General features: G+C 44.1%; 1 protein-coding gene across 2 annotated transcripts in view; it reads right to left on the reverse strand.

The window, feature by feature from the left end:
• Positions 1-217: 217 nt before the first annotated feature.
• The window catches only part of ric1 (RIC1 homolog, RAB6A GEF complex partner 1), a 45,354-nt gene continuing 29,269 nt past the window's right edge, over positions 218-16,302 (reverse strand). Inside the window, exons 5-27 of one of the 2 annotated variants that reach the window (XM_085463757.1) lie at positions 14,985-15,130; positions 14,722-14,858; positions 12,538-12,626; positions 11,789-11,877; positions 10,879-11,023; positions 10,747-10,795; positions 10,460-10,636; positions 10,153-10,365; positions 9,895-9,933; positions 9,421-9,531; positions 8,547-8,636; positions 8,273-8,433; positions 7,546-7,684; positions 7,308-7,424; positions 6,753-7,160; positions 5,843-6,154; positions 5,493-5,651; positions 5,108-5,244; positions 4,714-4,994; positions 4,321-4,533; positions 4,059-4,236; positions 3,785-3,973; positions 218-2,696 (exon numbers count right to left, since the gene is read on the reverse strand). In XM_085463757.1, the coding sequence (XP_085319883.1) occupies positions 2,381-2,696; positions 3,785-3,973; positions 4,059-4,236; positions 4,321-4,533; positions 4,714-4,994; positions 5,108-5,244; positions 5,493-5,651; positions 5,843-6,154; positions 6,753-7,160; positions 7,308-7,424; positions 7,546-7,684; positions 8,273-8,433; positions 8,547-8,636; positions 9,421-9,531; positions 9,895-9,933; positions 10,153-10,365; positions 10,460-10,636; positions 10,747-10,795; positions 10,879-11,023; positions 11,789-11,877; positions 12,538-12,626; positions 14,722-14,858; positions 14,985-15,130 (3,895 nt within the window). In that variant the 3' untranslated portion in view covers positions 218-2,380. Of the gene's footprint in view, positions 2,697-3,784; positions 3,974-4,058; positions 4,237-4,320; positions 4,534-4,713; positions 4,995-5,107; positions 5,245-5,492; positions 5,652-5,842; positions 6,155-6,752; positions 7,161-7,307; positions 7,425-7,545; positions 7,685-8,272; positions 8,434-8,546; positions 8,637-9,420; positions 9,532-9,894; positions 9,934-10,152; positions 10,366-10,459; positions 10,637-10,746; positions 10,796-10,878; positions 11,024-11,788; positions 11,878-12,537; positions 12,630-14,721; positions 14,859-14,984; positions 15,131-16,302 lie in introns of both variants that reach the window. The other variant, XM_085463756.1, reaches the window with a different exon arrangement.

Raw genomic sequence — 16,302 nt, forward strand, 5'->3', positions numbered from 1 at the left:
GAATTTAACAAAACAGTCAATTTAAAGCCAGCAGATTCCCCCGTGTGATATTCATGGAGTTGTAATGTTAATATGTCAGTTAACTCGGTTTTTTCTGGTGTCAAACATTAATATAAGAGCTCTTTTCTAGAGTATGTAAAGCCAAACACACACACGTTGCTGCTTTGTCTGCAGCTGCTGCGTTGCTTTAAAAATAAGGAGGTCAAAGAGGCAGACAAACCTTTTAAAAATAATTTATTGGTCTATATGTACAAGGGGGGGAAAATGAAGTAGAAAACCAAATATAAGTAGAAAAGGCGAATGTACAAGAGAGTATCTTTACACTGCATTGAGGATGTCTGCTGCCCCAGAAATAAATCTCGACTCTGAGGAAACGAGCAATACTTTTAAACTGTACACAGGTGGGAGGGAGCTGCTGTCCACGTTTTACTGAGCGAGCGAACGACACTCCTCCCTCACAGAGAAGGAAACCATAAAAGAGCTGAAATATTCATTTCCGTAGGAAATTGTCTCGCATACCGTCAGCATTAGTTTTGAGCGATGATGTTTCTGATGAGAGGGCTGGGATGTGCGCGAGTGAGATTCTCCTCCCTCTGCATGAGGACTTGAACGTTCAAATCGGGGTTAAAACAGAAGGCCTCTGGACGTAAAGTCTTTGGTTCATCAAGTGTCCGTGTTCAAGTAAAGCTTGTAGTGGAGCTGTAGGCTTGTTCAGAGCGGAAGGAGGGTCGAAGTAGACGATACAGAGCCGCTCGGGCCGTCTCAACCTTTTTGTGTATAGTGACGGCCAACTATAACTTATCATTTTGGTCTAGGATGAGAAGCGCACAGCTGGGGGGGAATGAAAGAAAAAACAAACCCAAAAGCAGTAGTAAGCATAAAAAAATAAAGCTGAGTAACATTTCAATACATTGCACAATATAATACTGACGCATTGTTTTTCTTTTAGTGCTTGTAGTTGAGCCAATGCATGACTTTGATAACTAAAGAGGAGGGAGGAGTTTTGTTATCAGTCATTAAAAACAAAGCAGGAATGATCTCTCAGCTAATAATCCCAATAAATAATAGTAATGACGAGGACTAATACGATAAAAATCAATTCCACGTGATCAGAGTCACCAATCATGTCAACATGGTGTGAACACGGCCCTGCACACGCGTTCAGATTTCCACTCGGAAGCACGAGAACACGGCGATCGGCCTCCCGCTCGTCTCGCGGGTGGTCCGGACGAACTGCGAGAGGGTGAGGGTCAAAAACCACACGGCGACTTATCTATTGCACAACAATCAATCCCTCAAACTAAAACAATACTAACGCGTCGCTCCTAACACTGCTGACAAGCCAACGATCCACCTGATGGCTTTTAAAAACTCACTAATGATGTGCCTTTGGCGTGATGGGAAACAAAGCCTTTTTTGAATTTATATTTTAAAAAAAAAAAAAAAAAAAAGCATCTTGTGATTTTTTTTTTTTTTTTTTTGTTCAGCGCAGGAAGTGTTGAGAAGGATCAACACAGATCTGCTTTGCTTTGTGTGAAAACCCACACGGGGAAGGGCGAGGCAGCTGATTCTGTACTTTAGCATCACTAGGGAGGGGGTGGGCAGCGGGCGGGCGAGGTGCTGATCAGTGGTAAGAAACTAGTCTGCACTCAGAACAGTGGGATTCTACTCACAGATCATTTTCTTAGAAACCTTAAATTCAACTGTTTTAAAGAATCGCACAGAATCATCTGCTGAGGGTGTTTTTTCTTTTTTTTTGGTCACAGGGTGACTGCAGAGGGATAGAAAAATAATGTCATCCTGTACACTGTTACATTATAGAAAAAAGGTATCACAAAATATTTTAAAATTATACTGAGGTATGAAAGTATGAAACACCTCTTGTGCACACAGATAGAACGGCACGCTTCACGTACTGTAGGCTCAGATGCACTTCAGCGAGTCCCGTAAAAGGTTCTCGAGCTTTTTCTTTGTTCTACGTTATGCTCCGCGGTTAGCGCAAAGATCCGGACAGACCCTTCGAACTGATTCTATCGCTCTACCCAAGCTTTCGCGTGCTGCTCTACAGCTTCCAAAACAACACAAGTGGAAAACAACTGACATGAGTAACCCTCCTCTCTAATCTACCAGCACAATCTGCTGAAATGAGCTCTGTTAAAAAGGAACCGTTTGTGCTGTGATGTCTTTGTGCCTGTCGGGCTGATAGCGATCTAAAGAGTGGGTAATACTGACTGAAGTAGGAACCGACAAAGAGGCGCACAAACGCAGGCACGCACACGCTCGCTCACACAAATGAAGTCTTTTTCCAGTCAGCCAATGCTGCAGCTTTCTCCACTCCGGCCCTTGAAGGGTTCACAGGTTAAAAAGTCCAGAAGAGGCTTCAGGACAAGGTGCAGTCGTAGGTTCCCTCCTCCTCCCCCTGCTCCTCCGTTTGTTCGGGAGGACAGTCCTCAGAGGGGGGACGGGGGAAAACTCCTGCGGGTTCGAGAGAGGGCAGGGCCAGGCCCAGCGGGGTCACCACTCCTCTGCTGTCTTCTGCCCGAGGTACCGCGGCTCCTCCCAGACCTTCAGAGCCACTGAGCTTGGAGCATTGGGTGGCAGGCTGGAAGGCTTCAGGCTGCACCTGCTCCGACGTCGACTCCATCAGCCGCTGCAGCTGCGGCTGGATCAGGCTGAGGAATGGTTTGTAACCCAGGCTACGGGAAGAAGACAAAACATTTATTGTAATAAAAAAGGTAAAGAAATCTCTCTATACGAGTTGTTATATCCATCAGTAGAGTTGGATAGGTCAATCCAAATACTGATAGCATAGTTATCAATACTGGTATCGGTATCTGATTGTTACTGATCGTGACTTTTGATAATAGGATCGATAACAACGCCGGCACTGGTATCAGCTCTATACTAGTGTATTAGGACTGATGGTACTGCTGGAAGGTGTGGTTTGTATTTATTGCGTAATATCCATCCACGCATTCGCATCCGCTTATCCTTATCCCAGCTGTCATAGGGCGAGAGGCGGGGTACGCCCTGGACAGGTCGCCAGTCTGTCGCAGGGCTAACACACAGGGAAAAACAACCAGTCGGACTCACTCCCGCATTCACACCTATGGGCAATTTAGATTTTTCAATTAACCTATCCCCACAAAGTGCATGTCTTTGAACTGTGGGAGGAAGCTGGAGTACCGTGGCTCAGGGGGTTGGGAAGCGTATCTGTAACCGGAAGGTCGCCGGTTCGATCCCCGGGCTCTCTGTCCTGGTCGTTGTGTCCTTGGGCAAGACACTTTACCCTACCGCCTACTGGTGTTGGCTAGAGGGGCCGATGGCGCGATATGGCAGCCTCGCTTCTGTCAGTCTGCCCCAGGGCAGCTGTGGCTACAACCGTAGCTGCTTCCACCAGTGTGTGAATGTGAGAGTGAATGAATAGTGGCATTGTAAAGCACTTTGGGTGCCTTGAAAAGCGCTATATAAATCGAATCCATTATTATTATTATTATTATCCGAGGAGAACCCACACAAACATGCAAACTCCACACTCCAATTCCTGATGGTGGAATTGAACTCAGGACCTTCTTGCTGTGAGGCAACAGTGCTAACCACTGTGCTGCCCTATTGTGTAATATAAAAAAAAAAAAAAAAAAATCACAGTGATTTAGTGGTCATTAAAAATGTGTCACAATTTCCAAACTAAAGATGACATCTCATAAATCAGAACACACTGCTCTCCCCTACATAACGTGTTTTTATAGATTAAAAATATCGGTACCAGCACAGAACTACCCACCAGTCTGTGGAGGCCCACGCATCGACTGCTAATAATCCGTTTCGGACACTCTGCACATTTTCCGCAGGAACCTCTGGGTTGTCCAGGAAACTGATCACCTGCTTGATGACATTTGCATCCCGCAGGATCAAACCAATCACCACACACCACTCCAGGCAGCCCGCCTCCATGAACACATGGAGAAGATATCTGATAGACACACAGAAGGCGCAGCTTAAATATACGTGTTGATTTTGCATTGAATTAAACGACCATAGTTTGAATGGGGTCCCACCTGAGCTGCACCTGGGACTTGTGCGGGCCTTTGTTGGCCAGCTCCATGGAGATGTGCTCCAGCTCGGCCTGACTCAGGCTCAAAGTGGACGAGTTCTCGTCCACCATTGTCCAGTCGCCATCCACCACTGAGCTGGTCTCTGTGAGGTCTGTGGCCGAGCCGATGCTGTACTCCTCGACTAGAAAGCGCAGTGAGTGAAAGATGAAGTTCAGCTTAAGCGGATGAAAACAAAAGAAGGGAATAACTGTTAAAGTTGTATTACCTTTGTTGGTGAGCAGTGACAGGAAGGCCTCATGAGTCTGTGGTGAGTGCTGGTTCGAGTGAGCAGAAGAGGCTGTGTCCATGTCTTTGGGTCTCTGCTCAAGCCCGTCCATCCAGGTGTGGTTGTCAGGAGCTGTCGGAGGCGGTGCCGTGTCCATGTCGTTGTTCAGCAGGCTGTCTGCTGACTGTGACTTCAACAACCGTGGGCTCAGCACTGAAAACAACAACGAAAAACAGCAAGAATTACAGCGATGAAGCCAGTGATGGCATGTAAGGATTAAATTGTCAGTAGTATGCAAACTGGGGCACCATACTGGATGGCTATTCAACCATCACCTTTAAATATTTAAAGTAATAATTGATTTCTCTGTAAACCTTCCTGTTCTTCACTCACCTGTACGGCACCGTCCATTCTTCAGTGGTGAGCTGAGGTTTCCCACAGGAATGACAGGGAACGGCCAGAGGAAGTCCTTATGGAGCTTCTTCAGCGCCAATACAAAATCATCAACTCGGGCCACGCGGTTTCGCTCGCGACATAACCAGCCGATGAGTTCGAAGCCCAGCTGAGCCGAAAAGCATCCCAGATCATGAAGGCGCACCTGCTCCAGGAGGTGACGGGCATGGCGCCACAGCATCATGTCGATATACATGTTCTCTGCACACTCCACATCCCGACTGGCGGGAGGATGCAACAGAGGGAAAAGACAGGAATAGTTAGATGAGCAGAGCACATTCTGAACAAACTGCAGTACTAGTGTCCACTTTTATGCAAAATAATGTGCAGGTACCCTTTAGCAGAAGATCCAGAAGGCATACTGAAGGTCTTCTGCAGGTTGAACTTTCCTGCGGTGACCGAGTCGGCCGACTGAGACAAGCTGATGCTGCGATTTCTAAAGAACTCGAAACCTCCAGTTGAGCTGGGTTCCTGAACACAGAAACACGTTTGAAGGTTACCAGTTTAAAGTTTATAAAAAGTGCTTTTCATGGGCATGTAGTCAGAAAGAGCTGTGCAATAACACAGAATAAAACAAATAAATAAAACAGGAAGAGACAATAAAAGATCATTAAAGGACAGTCAGTGAATTTAAGACAGAATAAAGATAAAACCGTACGAGGTTGGTGCCCTTGCTTGAAGCCAGACTGACAGTCACTGTAACATTTTCAGCTCCTCACCTGAGTAGTGGGTGTTGGGGGCGGAGTCTCCATCTCCCCTGAACCAATGGCTTTGAGGAATCTGATCATGTGCCGGCAAAGGTCCCACTTGCCCTGCTCGAGAGCCGTGTTGAAGAGAAGAGTGGCGTGCTGTCTGCTCACTGCTGGAACCTCCATATTCTTTATGGAGGAGGAGAAAAAGAGGAACGCCTGAGACTTTGAGGATCTTTTTAAGGATCTTGGAAAAATAAATTAGACTCTTTTCCAAAGATTTTCAAGGGTGAAAATGCAAATAATCTCTGCCATTATAAAGTTAACTGAAGTGGGGAATGTAGAATATGGTAATATGAGCTGTTGACTCCGCTCGTTACCTGCAGTATAATCAAATAGGAGGCCGCTGTGTCCAGATCCTGAGCCATGAGACACTCCTCAAACAGATCTTTGGGGTTTCCCACGGCTGCAAACAGGTAGTTCCACAGGGCGTACTCTGTCTTCCTGGCGCAGTGGACGATGGTCTGGAGGAACAGGGGGAACTCTGTGATGAACTTTGCAACGGTGGGAAGCAGCGGGTCGGGTATGGGCTCCCGCGACGTTGCCTCTTCTTCCAGCACTACATGAACCATCAGCTCCATGACATGGGGGAAGTAGGGGAGGGAGGCACATGACTGAGCCAGCATCAAAGCCTTGAAAGGAAACAGTAAAGAAAGGAATAAATTCTCTCATATACTAACATCGCACACACTATCAATATTTTCATTAGAGATGGACCGATACCGATACGTAATATCGGATCGGTCCATCTCTAATTTTCATACCTGAATTTCTTGGTAATTCAAACAAATTCATACAAATTTGAAAAGAAAGTTTCTCAGAGCTTTGTCATCATCATGCCCTGATCATCATCGTGATCAGTGCCTTTTGGTCTTTATTTAAAGTTTTCCTAAACAAAATTGCAAACGGAAAAAAAGTAGGGTTTAACCTTTTCATTTAAAAGTATTCCAGTATCAAATATCTCATCTTAAATTGCCTTATGTGCTCTTAAAAATGCAGTGCTGGAAGCCTCATTTCTTTTCTGGCTTCCTCTTTGGCGACAAGTATCTCAGTTTCTTCGGACTTGGATTTCGAGGTTCTTTTTGCTCAGGGTAAGAACATTACGAGGCTAATGTGATTACAGTATGGACCTGTGTTATCGCTTACAAAGAATGTAGTCAAAACTACTCCAAGCAAAGCAAAACCCTTATAAAAATAAGCAGATATGTTGAGCCAGGCTGCTCCAAGTACCTGTTCACCCAGGTTGCGAACCAGCAGCTGTCTCAGTATGTGGTGGAGGTAGATCTGTGAGGTCCTCTCTACTGTGCAGTAGGGAAACAGTGCCTCCAGTGGCTCTGAGGATCCCTGCATCCCGTCGTAGAGCACAGTCTCATTGGTTGCCCCCAGTACGAGGGCATCCTCGAACAGCACGGCCAAAGGGTAGATGTTGATGTGGAAGGGCAGCATTATGCGTCTGGAGAGGAAGGAGTGGGGTTTGCGATGGTCTCGGGGGAAAAGTGGCAGCCACACTTTCATGCCCGCTTCTCCACAGGACAACCAAAGAGCCTCCAGCAGATGGCGCTTTTTCTTGTTGGATCGACAGGTGGTCCAAACATTCTCCACACACTGGGCCAACACGACAGGGGGACAAAATGGGAGCTAGTGGGGAAAAAAAAAGCAAAGCTGTTATGAGCGGATGCCTAAAATTTAAAATTCAGTTTTAGTGGTGTGAGGTCTGATTTCTGTTTGCACGGACATCAGTATTATTAGAACATTTTGCATGCAAAGATATCAGTGTGAACTCACCAGCTTCTTGTTGACAGCAGCCGTGTCTTTCTCTCGCACTTGCGGTCCTGAACGGTCCCGCTGTAGCATGATCAACTGGCCAGCCAGATTTAACATAATGCTCTCTGCCATGCAGGCCTGACACACACACACACACACACACACACACACACACACACACACACACACACGAGGCATTATTAAAACACCTGTAGTTACAGATCGGCGGTTGCTGTATGCTACTGTGTTCCTGCACTACCTGCTGCGGGGCTTTTAATGTGATGCCAGTCTCGGTGCGCACAGACGTGAGAGTGACAGACACCACAAGGGCTGGATGAGGGATGTAACGGGACATCGACACCTCCTGCAGCAGCTCCACACTGGCTGTCGGGTTTGGACTGGAATGATAATAATAATCAGGAGCTTAATGAAAGAAGACTAATGCACGGGAAAGAAAATAATCCAAGAATGCAAAGAAAAGAGCTGAAAACCATACAACGATTCTACATTTTCTACTGTGACAGCTTCACGTTAAAAGGATTTTTCTGTTTAACCAGTTCAAGGCCGGCAGTCATGAAGTGGTCACAGGAAAGCAACATCTCAAGAATCATTCATTATAGTTTTTTGTTTCATTTGTAAGAATAATTTTCATCATATTTGACATTTTTATAAAATTTTGTTAAGACTCGCATATAATTTCCTGAATAAGAGCCGAGCAACCTTGACTCTGACCACTGTATTCCAAACAAACCGACGTATCAAATCTGTGGGAATTCTCAAGGCGTTCCAGATATATAACCTTCATGAAAAGTGATGAATGAACAGCTGAAAGCAGGACCCAACAACATAAGGCCCTCCATCCATAACGGTCACTGGCACAAAAACTGATAAAACCTGCCCAGCGTAACACCAACAGATGACGTTCTTCTCCGGAAACGGTTAATTTGTGATGTAAAGACTGGATTCGTGTGTGTATAGAAGCCCACCTGTCGTTCTTCCTCTCTATACTATAAAGACAGATGGAGCAGTCGGCTCTGAAGAGTATGACCATGTCTCTGAAGACATTGAGCAGCAGAGTGTCAGAATGTAGCTTAGTAACTGAAGCAAAGGCATTGTCCAGGTTGGATGAGCGTTGATAGAGTCTCAACTACAGAGAGACCACAGACGGAGACATCAAAATTAAAGACAGGCATTAGATCAGACAAAAAAACCAAAGGGATTTTTGACACGGTGGTATTATAGGTGGTGCTTCAGTCTCACCTGCTCCTGCTGGTCTATAAAATTGTAACAGGCCACCACCACAAAGTCATTCCACCAAGCCAGACCTCCTGTGACTGTCATGTTCTGCTCCTGCAGAAAAAAGCAACAACACATTTATCAGGTACTGTCCAACAAAAACACTTTTGTGCACAAATTCATTTTTTAAACAGACTGTTATTCTAATTGTATTTTCAACTGCATTTTTAGAGCTTTTGCATGGAATAGCTTTCTCCACGCACATACGCACAAACAATATATGGACAAAAGTACTGAAGCACCAATAAACACACTTATAGAAGCTGTCTGGATCGGATCTGGAAACCCACACTGTGAAGCTCCTGACACACAGTTTTTGTGCTGATGTTAATGCCAGAGGAGGTTTGCAGCTCTGCAGTTATTGAGTGAGCAGAGTGGCTTTTACACACTATGCGTCTAGGCAGCACTTAGCGACCCTGCTCTATGACTTCATGTGGTCTGTCACTTTGTGGTTGAGTTGCTGTGGTTCCTAAATGCTTCCGCCTTTCAGTAACACCACTTACTGTGGATATGCGCGTTGGAGGAAATGTCACAAACTGGCTTATTACATCAGTAGCATCCTATTACAGCCCCACACTGAAATTCAGTGAACTATTTAGGACGACCCATTCTCTCACAAATGCTTGTGAAGGCAGACTGCATGGCTAGGTGTGTATTCATATTCACAAAAAAAAAAATGAAGTTACAAGTTATTCCTGGCACATTTGTCTTTGTTACAGTGGCAGTATTTTCAACGTGTGGACAAAATAAAAGTATCTTAGAGCTCAGATGAGGTTTTTCCATCATTGACCACCTATTGATCGCTGCACCAAAGTCATCTATTAAGGTGTCAACATACCTGAGTGATATTCCCAAACAACTTCCATTTCCTTGTAAACAAGGAGTAGTGTGCAAAGCCTCGCCTCCCTGCTACAGCCATGCACTGGCCTGCTGTGTCTATGGCTGCAAACTTTACAAACATACACAGACGTCGGTAAGATACACCAAACACCAATTTCAAGTGTTGACACAGAAAACGAGCAACTCCATAAAACTAAAAACAGCTCTCACTGGTTTTGCTACCAGTGTGATGACATTTTTTTAAAGTTAAGTTGAGCTTGTTTATAGAGCTTTACATCATATAAAAATGAGCTTTGGAGGCCAGAGGCAACCAAGCCAAAACTTTCCACATAAAAAGAGGACTATACTTCACATTTATCTTCTTCTGCATGTAAAACAAGCTTACTTTATAAAAACTGAATGCATGCATTTATTTATCAAACATCACTGAGATCAACATTAAAGTCAAACACACACACACACACACACTTACCCGTATAGGCCAGTTGCTCTCTAGGTATGTGCTGTGAATCTAGAGGACAAATAAAATTCAATTTAAAAAAAATGAAATGACAATGAGCTAAATTTTAGATTTACTGACACACACAGGCCACTTCAAGCTACTCAGTTTATTTGCGTCTGTCTTTCATAATCCATAATCCAGAAATGACTGCAGTCTCTGTGCACTAACTTATTCTTGATAATGACATACAGGAAGTTTGCAGAGCAGCAGGAGGAAGCACATCCTTACCTGGACCACGTGCCAGTGCTTGTGTCCCAGTAAAGTGCTGAGTCCCTGAGAGAGAGAGGAGTCGGGGTTGGGGGGCGGGTGCAGCGGGCTGCCGTCGCGCGGGTGTAAGTGTGTGTGTGGGTGTGTGTCAGAGTTGCTATGGATCTGTGTGGGGTCACCGCAGGTCAGGTAGAGGCGGTCTTCACCGTGGAGTAACACCTGCTCCTGGTTACTCTGCAACAGCCAAGAAAGGAGCAAACCGAGCATAAATGCAGGGCATGGCGCGTGTGTGCGGTGATGCTTCCATCAGCACCGTGCATCTTCTCACCGTGCAGGGGTTGACTGTGAGGGCGCTCTTAATGAAGTGGAACTGCAGTATGCCAGCCTGCAAAGCGCTGGAGTTAGGAGGTGCAACCATCTCCACATCCTGCTCCTGCTCCTCTTGTCTTCTCCTCTCCTGTTTGTGAGGGAGCACCCATAGGTGGTAGCCTTCTGCACCCCAGCTCTAGAAAGGGGCAAAGTGCAAGATTCAGCATACAAAAAAAGTTTTCACCTCTATCACAAATAAAGACTTTTATTTTGATTTTTTCACTCTTAAAACAAATGTCTACATACCATAGAGCTGATTTTAAGGGGGTCTTTCTTGGTACCATCAGATCGATGTCTAAAGGGAGCAAACACACAAAAATCATTACAAACGAACACGCTGTATGAATGTAGCAGGGCCGCATCTGTGCCTTCACTCACATGAAGTCCTCTCCCAGAGTGCAGATGAGGTGAGCTCCGAAGACGCTCCACAGCGACAGGCCGCCGCACTCCCACGTAACCATGACAACGCTGCAGTCAGGTGACCAGCAGATTAGTTTGACAGGGCCCGTCTTGTTGTAGATGTCTGAAAAGGCAAAGAGTGCACAGAAATTACAACACTTCTGTTTTACTGTTGTATTGGACTTTTTCTTTTTCTATTTTATTTATGCACCAAGTTCTGTTGTGTTTTCATTTTTATACATAATGACGAGCAAAATCTGTGAATGGCATCACGTTGGGTGACATCAAAAGAGCAATACTGTTGATTCTGCACAAACACTTTGTGCTTTTCTAGATTCACTGGGATTTTAACAAACATGTAATGACAGTCGACTGAATGTGCAGAAAGGCCACTGCAGGTAAAACTGTGCCACATTTGGCTCTTGTAGATAAAAACATTTATATAAAATCAGAATGATAGTACCTAATGGTAACCTAATGAGGGCTTAGTTTGTAGAATGTGATGCAACTGGGATAATATTACAGGAGCTGCTATTTAATTAAAGAGGAGGAGAATTGCATGACACACCTTGCCTCAAACTCTGCGGGAGTTTAAAGTAAGGTGTCTTTACGCTAAGCTCTTAACTACAAAGCAAGAGGAAGACACCAGCCATTTTCATTGTTTAAACAGCCATGGGTCTATAAGGCAGTTCAGCCACTAGGGTGAGCTATGGCTTTGGACCACAAATCCAACAAAAGTGATGCAGGATATCAGATACACAAAGAGAAAGACAAAAAGCTGAAGGAATGTACATTACAACCTGTAAAAGGATGCTAAGTGGAGCTAAGCTAAGATGAAAAAGGAGTAAAAAAAAGCAAGACACAAGAATTGAGGGTAAAATGAGGATACCTGGGTAGTGTTTTGGAGTGAGCTCCAGTTTGTGGGAGAGCTGCATCGACCCTGTTGTGGTGTCGATCATGTACACCAGCACCGAGCCGCTGCAATGACAACACACGCATTTCAACCAGCGTAACATGCTGTGTAAGATGAGAGGAACTGCATGAAACGTCACGGCCTAGCTACAATTCTGTGCTGTGAGCTTCCCCCAGCATGTTTGTGCATCTCTTTGCACGTTAACATGAGACAAACATACATGAAAACAATTAAAACAGCAACACAAGCTCAGCATCTGTACTGTATGTGAATGCCATTAAACACAGATGCTTAAAAATCGGATGTCTGCAGTTGCTCCCTGCCGATATTTTGCTTAAGCTTGTTTTCAAATATGTGAAGACTTTAGTAAAACATTTGTACTTTATACATTTCCAATGTTTTGAAAAATATAGTACAAAACAGTGTAGAAAATAGTGTCCGAAACATGGTGAAGGGGAAAAGGAAGCAGCATGGAGAGAAATTCCTGCCAACCTGGCGTTATTGCTCTGCGTGAGGAGTTCCTGACGAGTACACACTACTTAGCCTCAGCAAACACAAACTGACAGATTCTCACACTGGACACACACACACACCACACTGACAACAACCTCTCTGTACCACACACACACACATTCAACAAACACACCCAAGATCGCTTTCCAGCACTGCCCTGTAAACGATGTAGGGAGACGGCGAGAGAGGGAGACGTTTGCAGAGACATGTACCTGGCGCAGCCAAAGGCCATCAGCCTGTACTTGTTGTTGACAGCCACACAGGTGCCATCAGTCACATCCGCTGCCCAGACACCCTGCAACTGCTGGACAAACACAAGAAGCCTTCTTGAATAACAGGTAACAGTAAAATGATGCAGACTGTCAAAAAAAGAAAAGATAACAAATCTGAGAGTAAAGCACATCATCACTCGATTGGTCACAATTTGTATCTGACATTTATGTCTTGATGTTAAAAATCAACACCCACTGTCTATTTTCCAGCCAAAATATTAACTGTAAACTGAGATGCAAGAAAATGTTTTTCCTGATGGTCATTTCGGTCTTCACCGTGCCAAGAACACTAAAAGCCGCAAGCTCTGTAACTGAGTCATTACCGCAATATTATTAATAACATTTTGTTCTGGCTTTGTGTGTACTTGAACATGTTGCATTATTAGTGTGCATAATTGCTCTCTGGAAGTACTGCTGTGCATCTCCTGCATGGTGAAAAAGCAAGTATATCGGAGTTTCTGACAGTAAATCAGGAAGGGACCAATTCCTGCCACTATTAAAAATGTATATCTTGGAAAATAAATAAATAAATAACTAAAATGATAAAAATAAATGGTATTCAAAACTTTCCACACAAACAAATTAGGTCCATAATCAGACACTTTTTGTGGCTTTGCCTCTGTACATCACCACCACAATCAATATGTGATTAAAGTGCAGATTTTAAGCTTTAATTCAAAGAGTTTCACAGAAATTTTGCATTTGTTCAAAATTAGTGAAAAGCAGTTTTTAAACCAGGTTCTTATTCAAAACAAAGCAGACAAAGGAGAGAAGAGTGTGAGATGGTGATCCATCAGCTCACATCATTTTAAATGTGGTGGCTACAGTGTTACAGCATGTATGGGAGCCAGTGGAGCGGGCTCACTATTTATTGATGATGTAACGGTTTATAGAAGTAGCAGGAAGAACTCTGAAGTGTACATGGCTATACTCTCTGCTCAGATTCAGCCAAATGCTGCAAAACAGACAAAGCTTCACAGTGCACATGGATAATGACCCAAAGAATATTGTAAAAGTTAAAGCAAAGAAATGGGATATTCTTCAATGGCCAAGTCTGTCACCTGATCTCACTCGAGTATAGCAGCTTTTCAGTTACTGAAGATAAAACTGAACGCAGGGAGCTTCACAAACACCTGAAGGTGACTGCAGAAAAGGCCAAGCAGAGCATCTCCAGGGAGCAAACAACACTTTCTATGTCCATGTTTTCGAGACTTTAGGCAGTCATTGACTGAAAATGATTTTCATCCAAGTAATAACACAACCTCTATTTAAAATTACGCTAGTTTGTCCAATAAACTCGAATGTGTAAATGTGTATAAAAAATGGCCATAATTGCTAAATAGTCAATATAAAGGTTTCGTAAAACCCTTTGAATTGAAGCTGAAAGTGTGCACTTCAATCACATAGTGACTGTCTGATTGAAAAGCTACAGAAGCAAAACTACAAAAAAAAAAAAAAAAAGAAGAAGAAGAAATTCTGAACTTTATACCCTGAAACAAGCTGTTCTAGTCTACTAAAAGCCAACCAGAGCACTCAATTGATTTGCAGAATAAAAAGCATGGTTATCTTCACGAAACAGAGAAATCATTATGCTGTTAGTGATTTGGCTGCATGAAATAGGGCTTATAGTGTTCCTATCATCGTGGTGTCAGGTGTCCTGTAATAATAAATTGGCCATTTAATGCCATAACAACAGCAGTTTTCACACATGCACTGCAGCCTTGAGCATTTCTGAGTGGAACGCTATGTGAGAAAGCAAAGGTCTGACTCTGTCGTCTTGGACATTTAATGGCCCTTACGCTGCCAGCTCCCTACTATAAGGTCTGTGTAATGTGATTTTGCCCATGTGAAAATAGAGCAGGTAATTATTCAAGAATTCACTGCGGACGGCTGGATGGCATGTGGCCGGCCTGCAGCACCCTCGCTTAAACCAAACATAGTTTGAGCAGTGAGAACAGATCTGACACAAACCGCCTCCTGCTGTGTACTGCACATAAACAAAGGGCCAACTGCGCACAATGTCTCGACTACGATTATTACGCCGTTGTGGAAAAAGACTAATTCAACTGTTTTGACCGTCTGTGTGCTTTAACGTGACCAGTGCGTGTCTGTGAGCATCCTTACGTCTGCAGTGATGGTGTTGCTCAGTGGGGTGATAAAGCCCAGGCGTCCGTCACTCAGTACGACAGCAAAGCCATCCAGGGTCACACAGTACTCCATACAGCGGATATGAACCCCCTCCAGGTCCAAAGAAGGGCCACCTAAATACACAGGGAGGGAGAACTTCTTTTATAAGATAACATTTTCCCGGCTGAAAAGCTACTGTAGGCTGATTTTGTTTTAATGTTACTCTGTTGTATTTGAGCAGAGTGCATTGATCTTTTAACCTCGAGCAGACTGCAGGTCCAATGAGAAGGGGATTGTAGTAAGGCAGATGGCCTTGCGTCCATTGCTGCCGAGCCCATCCCAATGCAGCACATGGAGATAACCGTCTGCGGTACACACCAGCAAATCCTCCTGGAGGGACTGCAGGCTAGTGGGAAGAAGTTTTTTAAAAAAGTAAATATTAATCAAAGGAACAGGGAAAAAAAAAAAGAAGTTAGTAAAAGAAAGCGGGGGGAGCTAGGTAGGCAGGGTAGAAACAACATAACAAGACAGAAAACAGTGGGCTATTCATCATCCAGCTGTGCCCCGTGTGAAGACTGAAAGTTTTACTGGGCAGCTGTGATGAGGCCATGTAGCTGCTAGTGCCAAGTCTCCCTATCTTTTAACACACAAGAGAACAAACAACAGTGTGTTTGTGTGGGTAAAGTACTTCATTGTATCCTAAAAATAAAAAAAATAAAAAAGGGGTAAGAGGTTTAACACAGAGGAAGGCACGACGACAACAGCCGAGAGTGAGCAAGTGGAAAAATGAAGGGAAGCAAAGGCTTTAAGCACAGTGGACTGACACTGTGGAGGAGGCAACGTCTTTTACTGCAGCTTCACGCAGCAGGAGACACCCACTCATCTCCTGCACAATCAAGCTGTGCCTGTGAAATGCCAACAGAGCGCTCTAATTCAGATGACTACCCCGTAATCTCTGTCGAGCACAGACAGCGGAGGAGAAATGGCAGATGAACACGGAACAATACAAACAAAAACAAAAAGGCGGACAAAACGAAACAGTAAAAGTTCTTGTCACTCATTAAACGTCAAACACGTCAAGCTCCAGGACATGTGGGTTATAGCTGGAACAAAGACAGAAACTAAAACAACACAAAACTCAAACCACCATAGAGCAGAAAGCAATTGTATTAGACTGGCTCCATCGTTCTAGTGCCTCCCCTCACTTTGCGTGTCCAGGGAGCTACACTAACTATACATTTTGGAAAATAGTCTTGAGCAATATTTCTCTGCGATTTCTGAAGATCAAAGTTCTTCTTTTTACATTGGCTGCTTTTTCACTCATTTTCAGTCCACTCCTTACCTGATCAGTTTTACAGGAATGTTTCTTTATTTGTTGTTGTTCATTAAGCCGCTCAACACTGACCTATCTATCATTTAAGCATAAATGGCCTCTAACTGAAAGGATAAACCAGTGTTGTTTCTCCACAAACAACTGAGCAAAGAACTCATTTTCGATTTTAACACGTTGACACGCATAAAATCTCATTTTTCCACCAACAAGAGAATTTGCAAGCGCCATTAACCGCAAAGTTGGCA

The sequence above is a fragment of the Copadichromis virginalis genome, linkage group LG7, assembly GCF_057382275.1.
Source record: "Copadichromis virginalis isolate Kocher_CV1m ecotype Utaka linkage group LG7, C_Virginalis_male_GT1.1, whole genome shotgun sequence".
NCBI lineage: Eukaryota > Metazoa > Chordata > Actinopteri > Cichliformes > Cichlidae > Copadichromis > Copadichromis virginalis.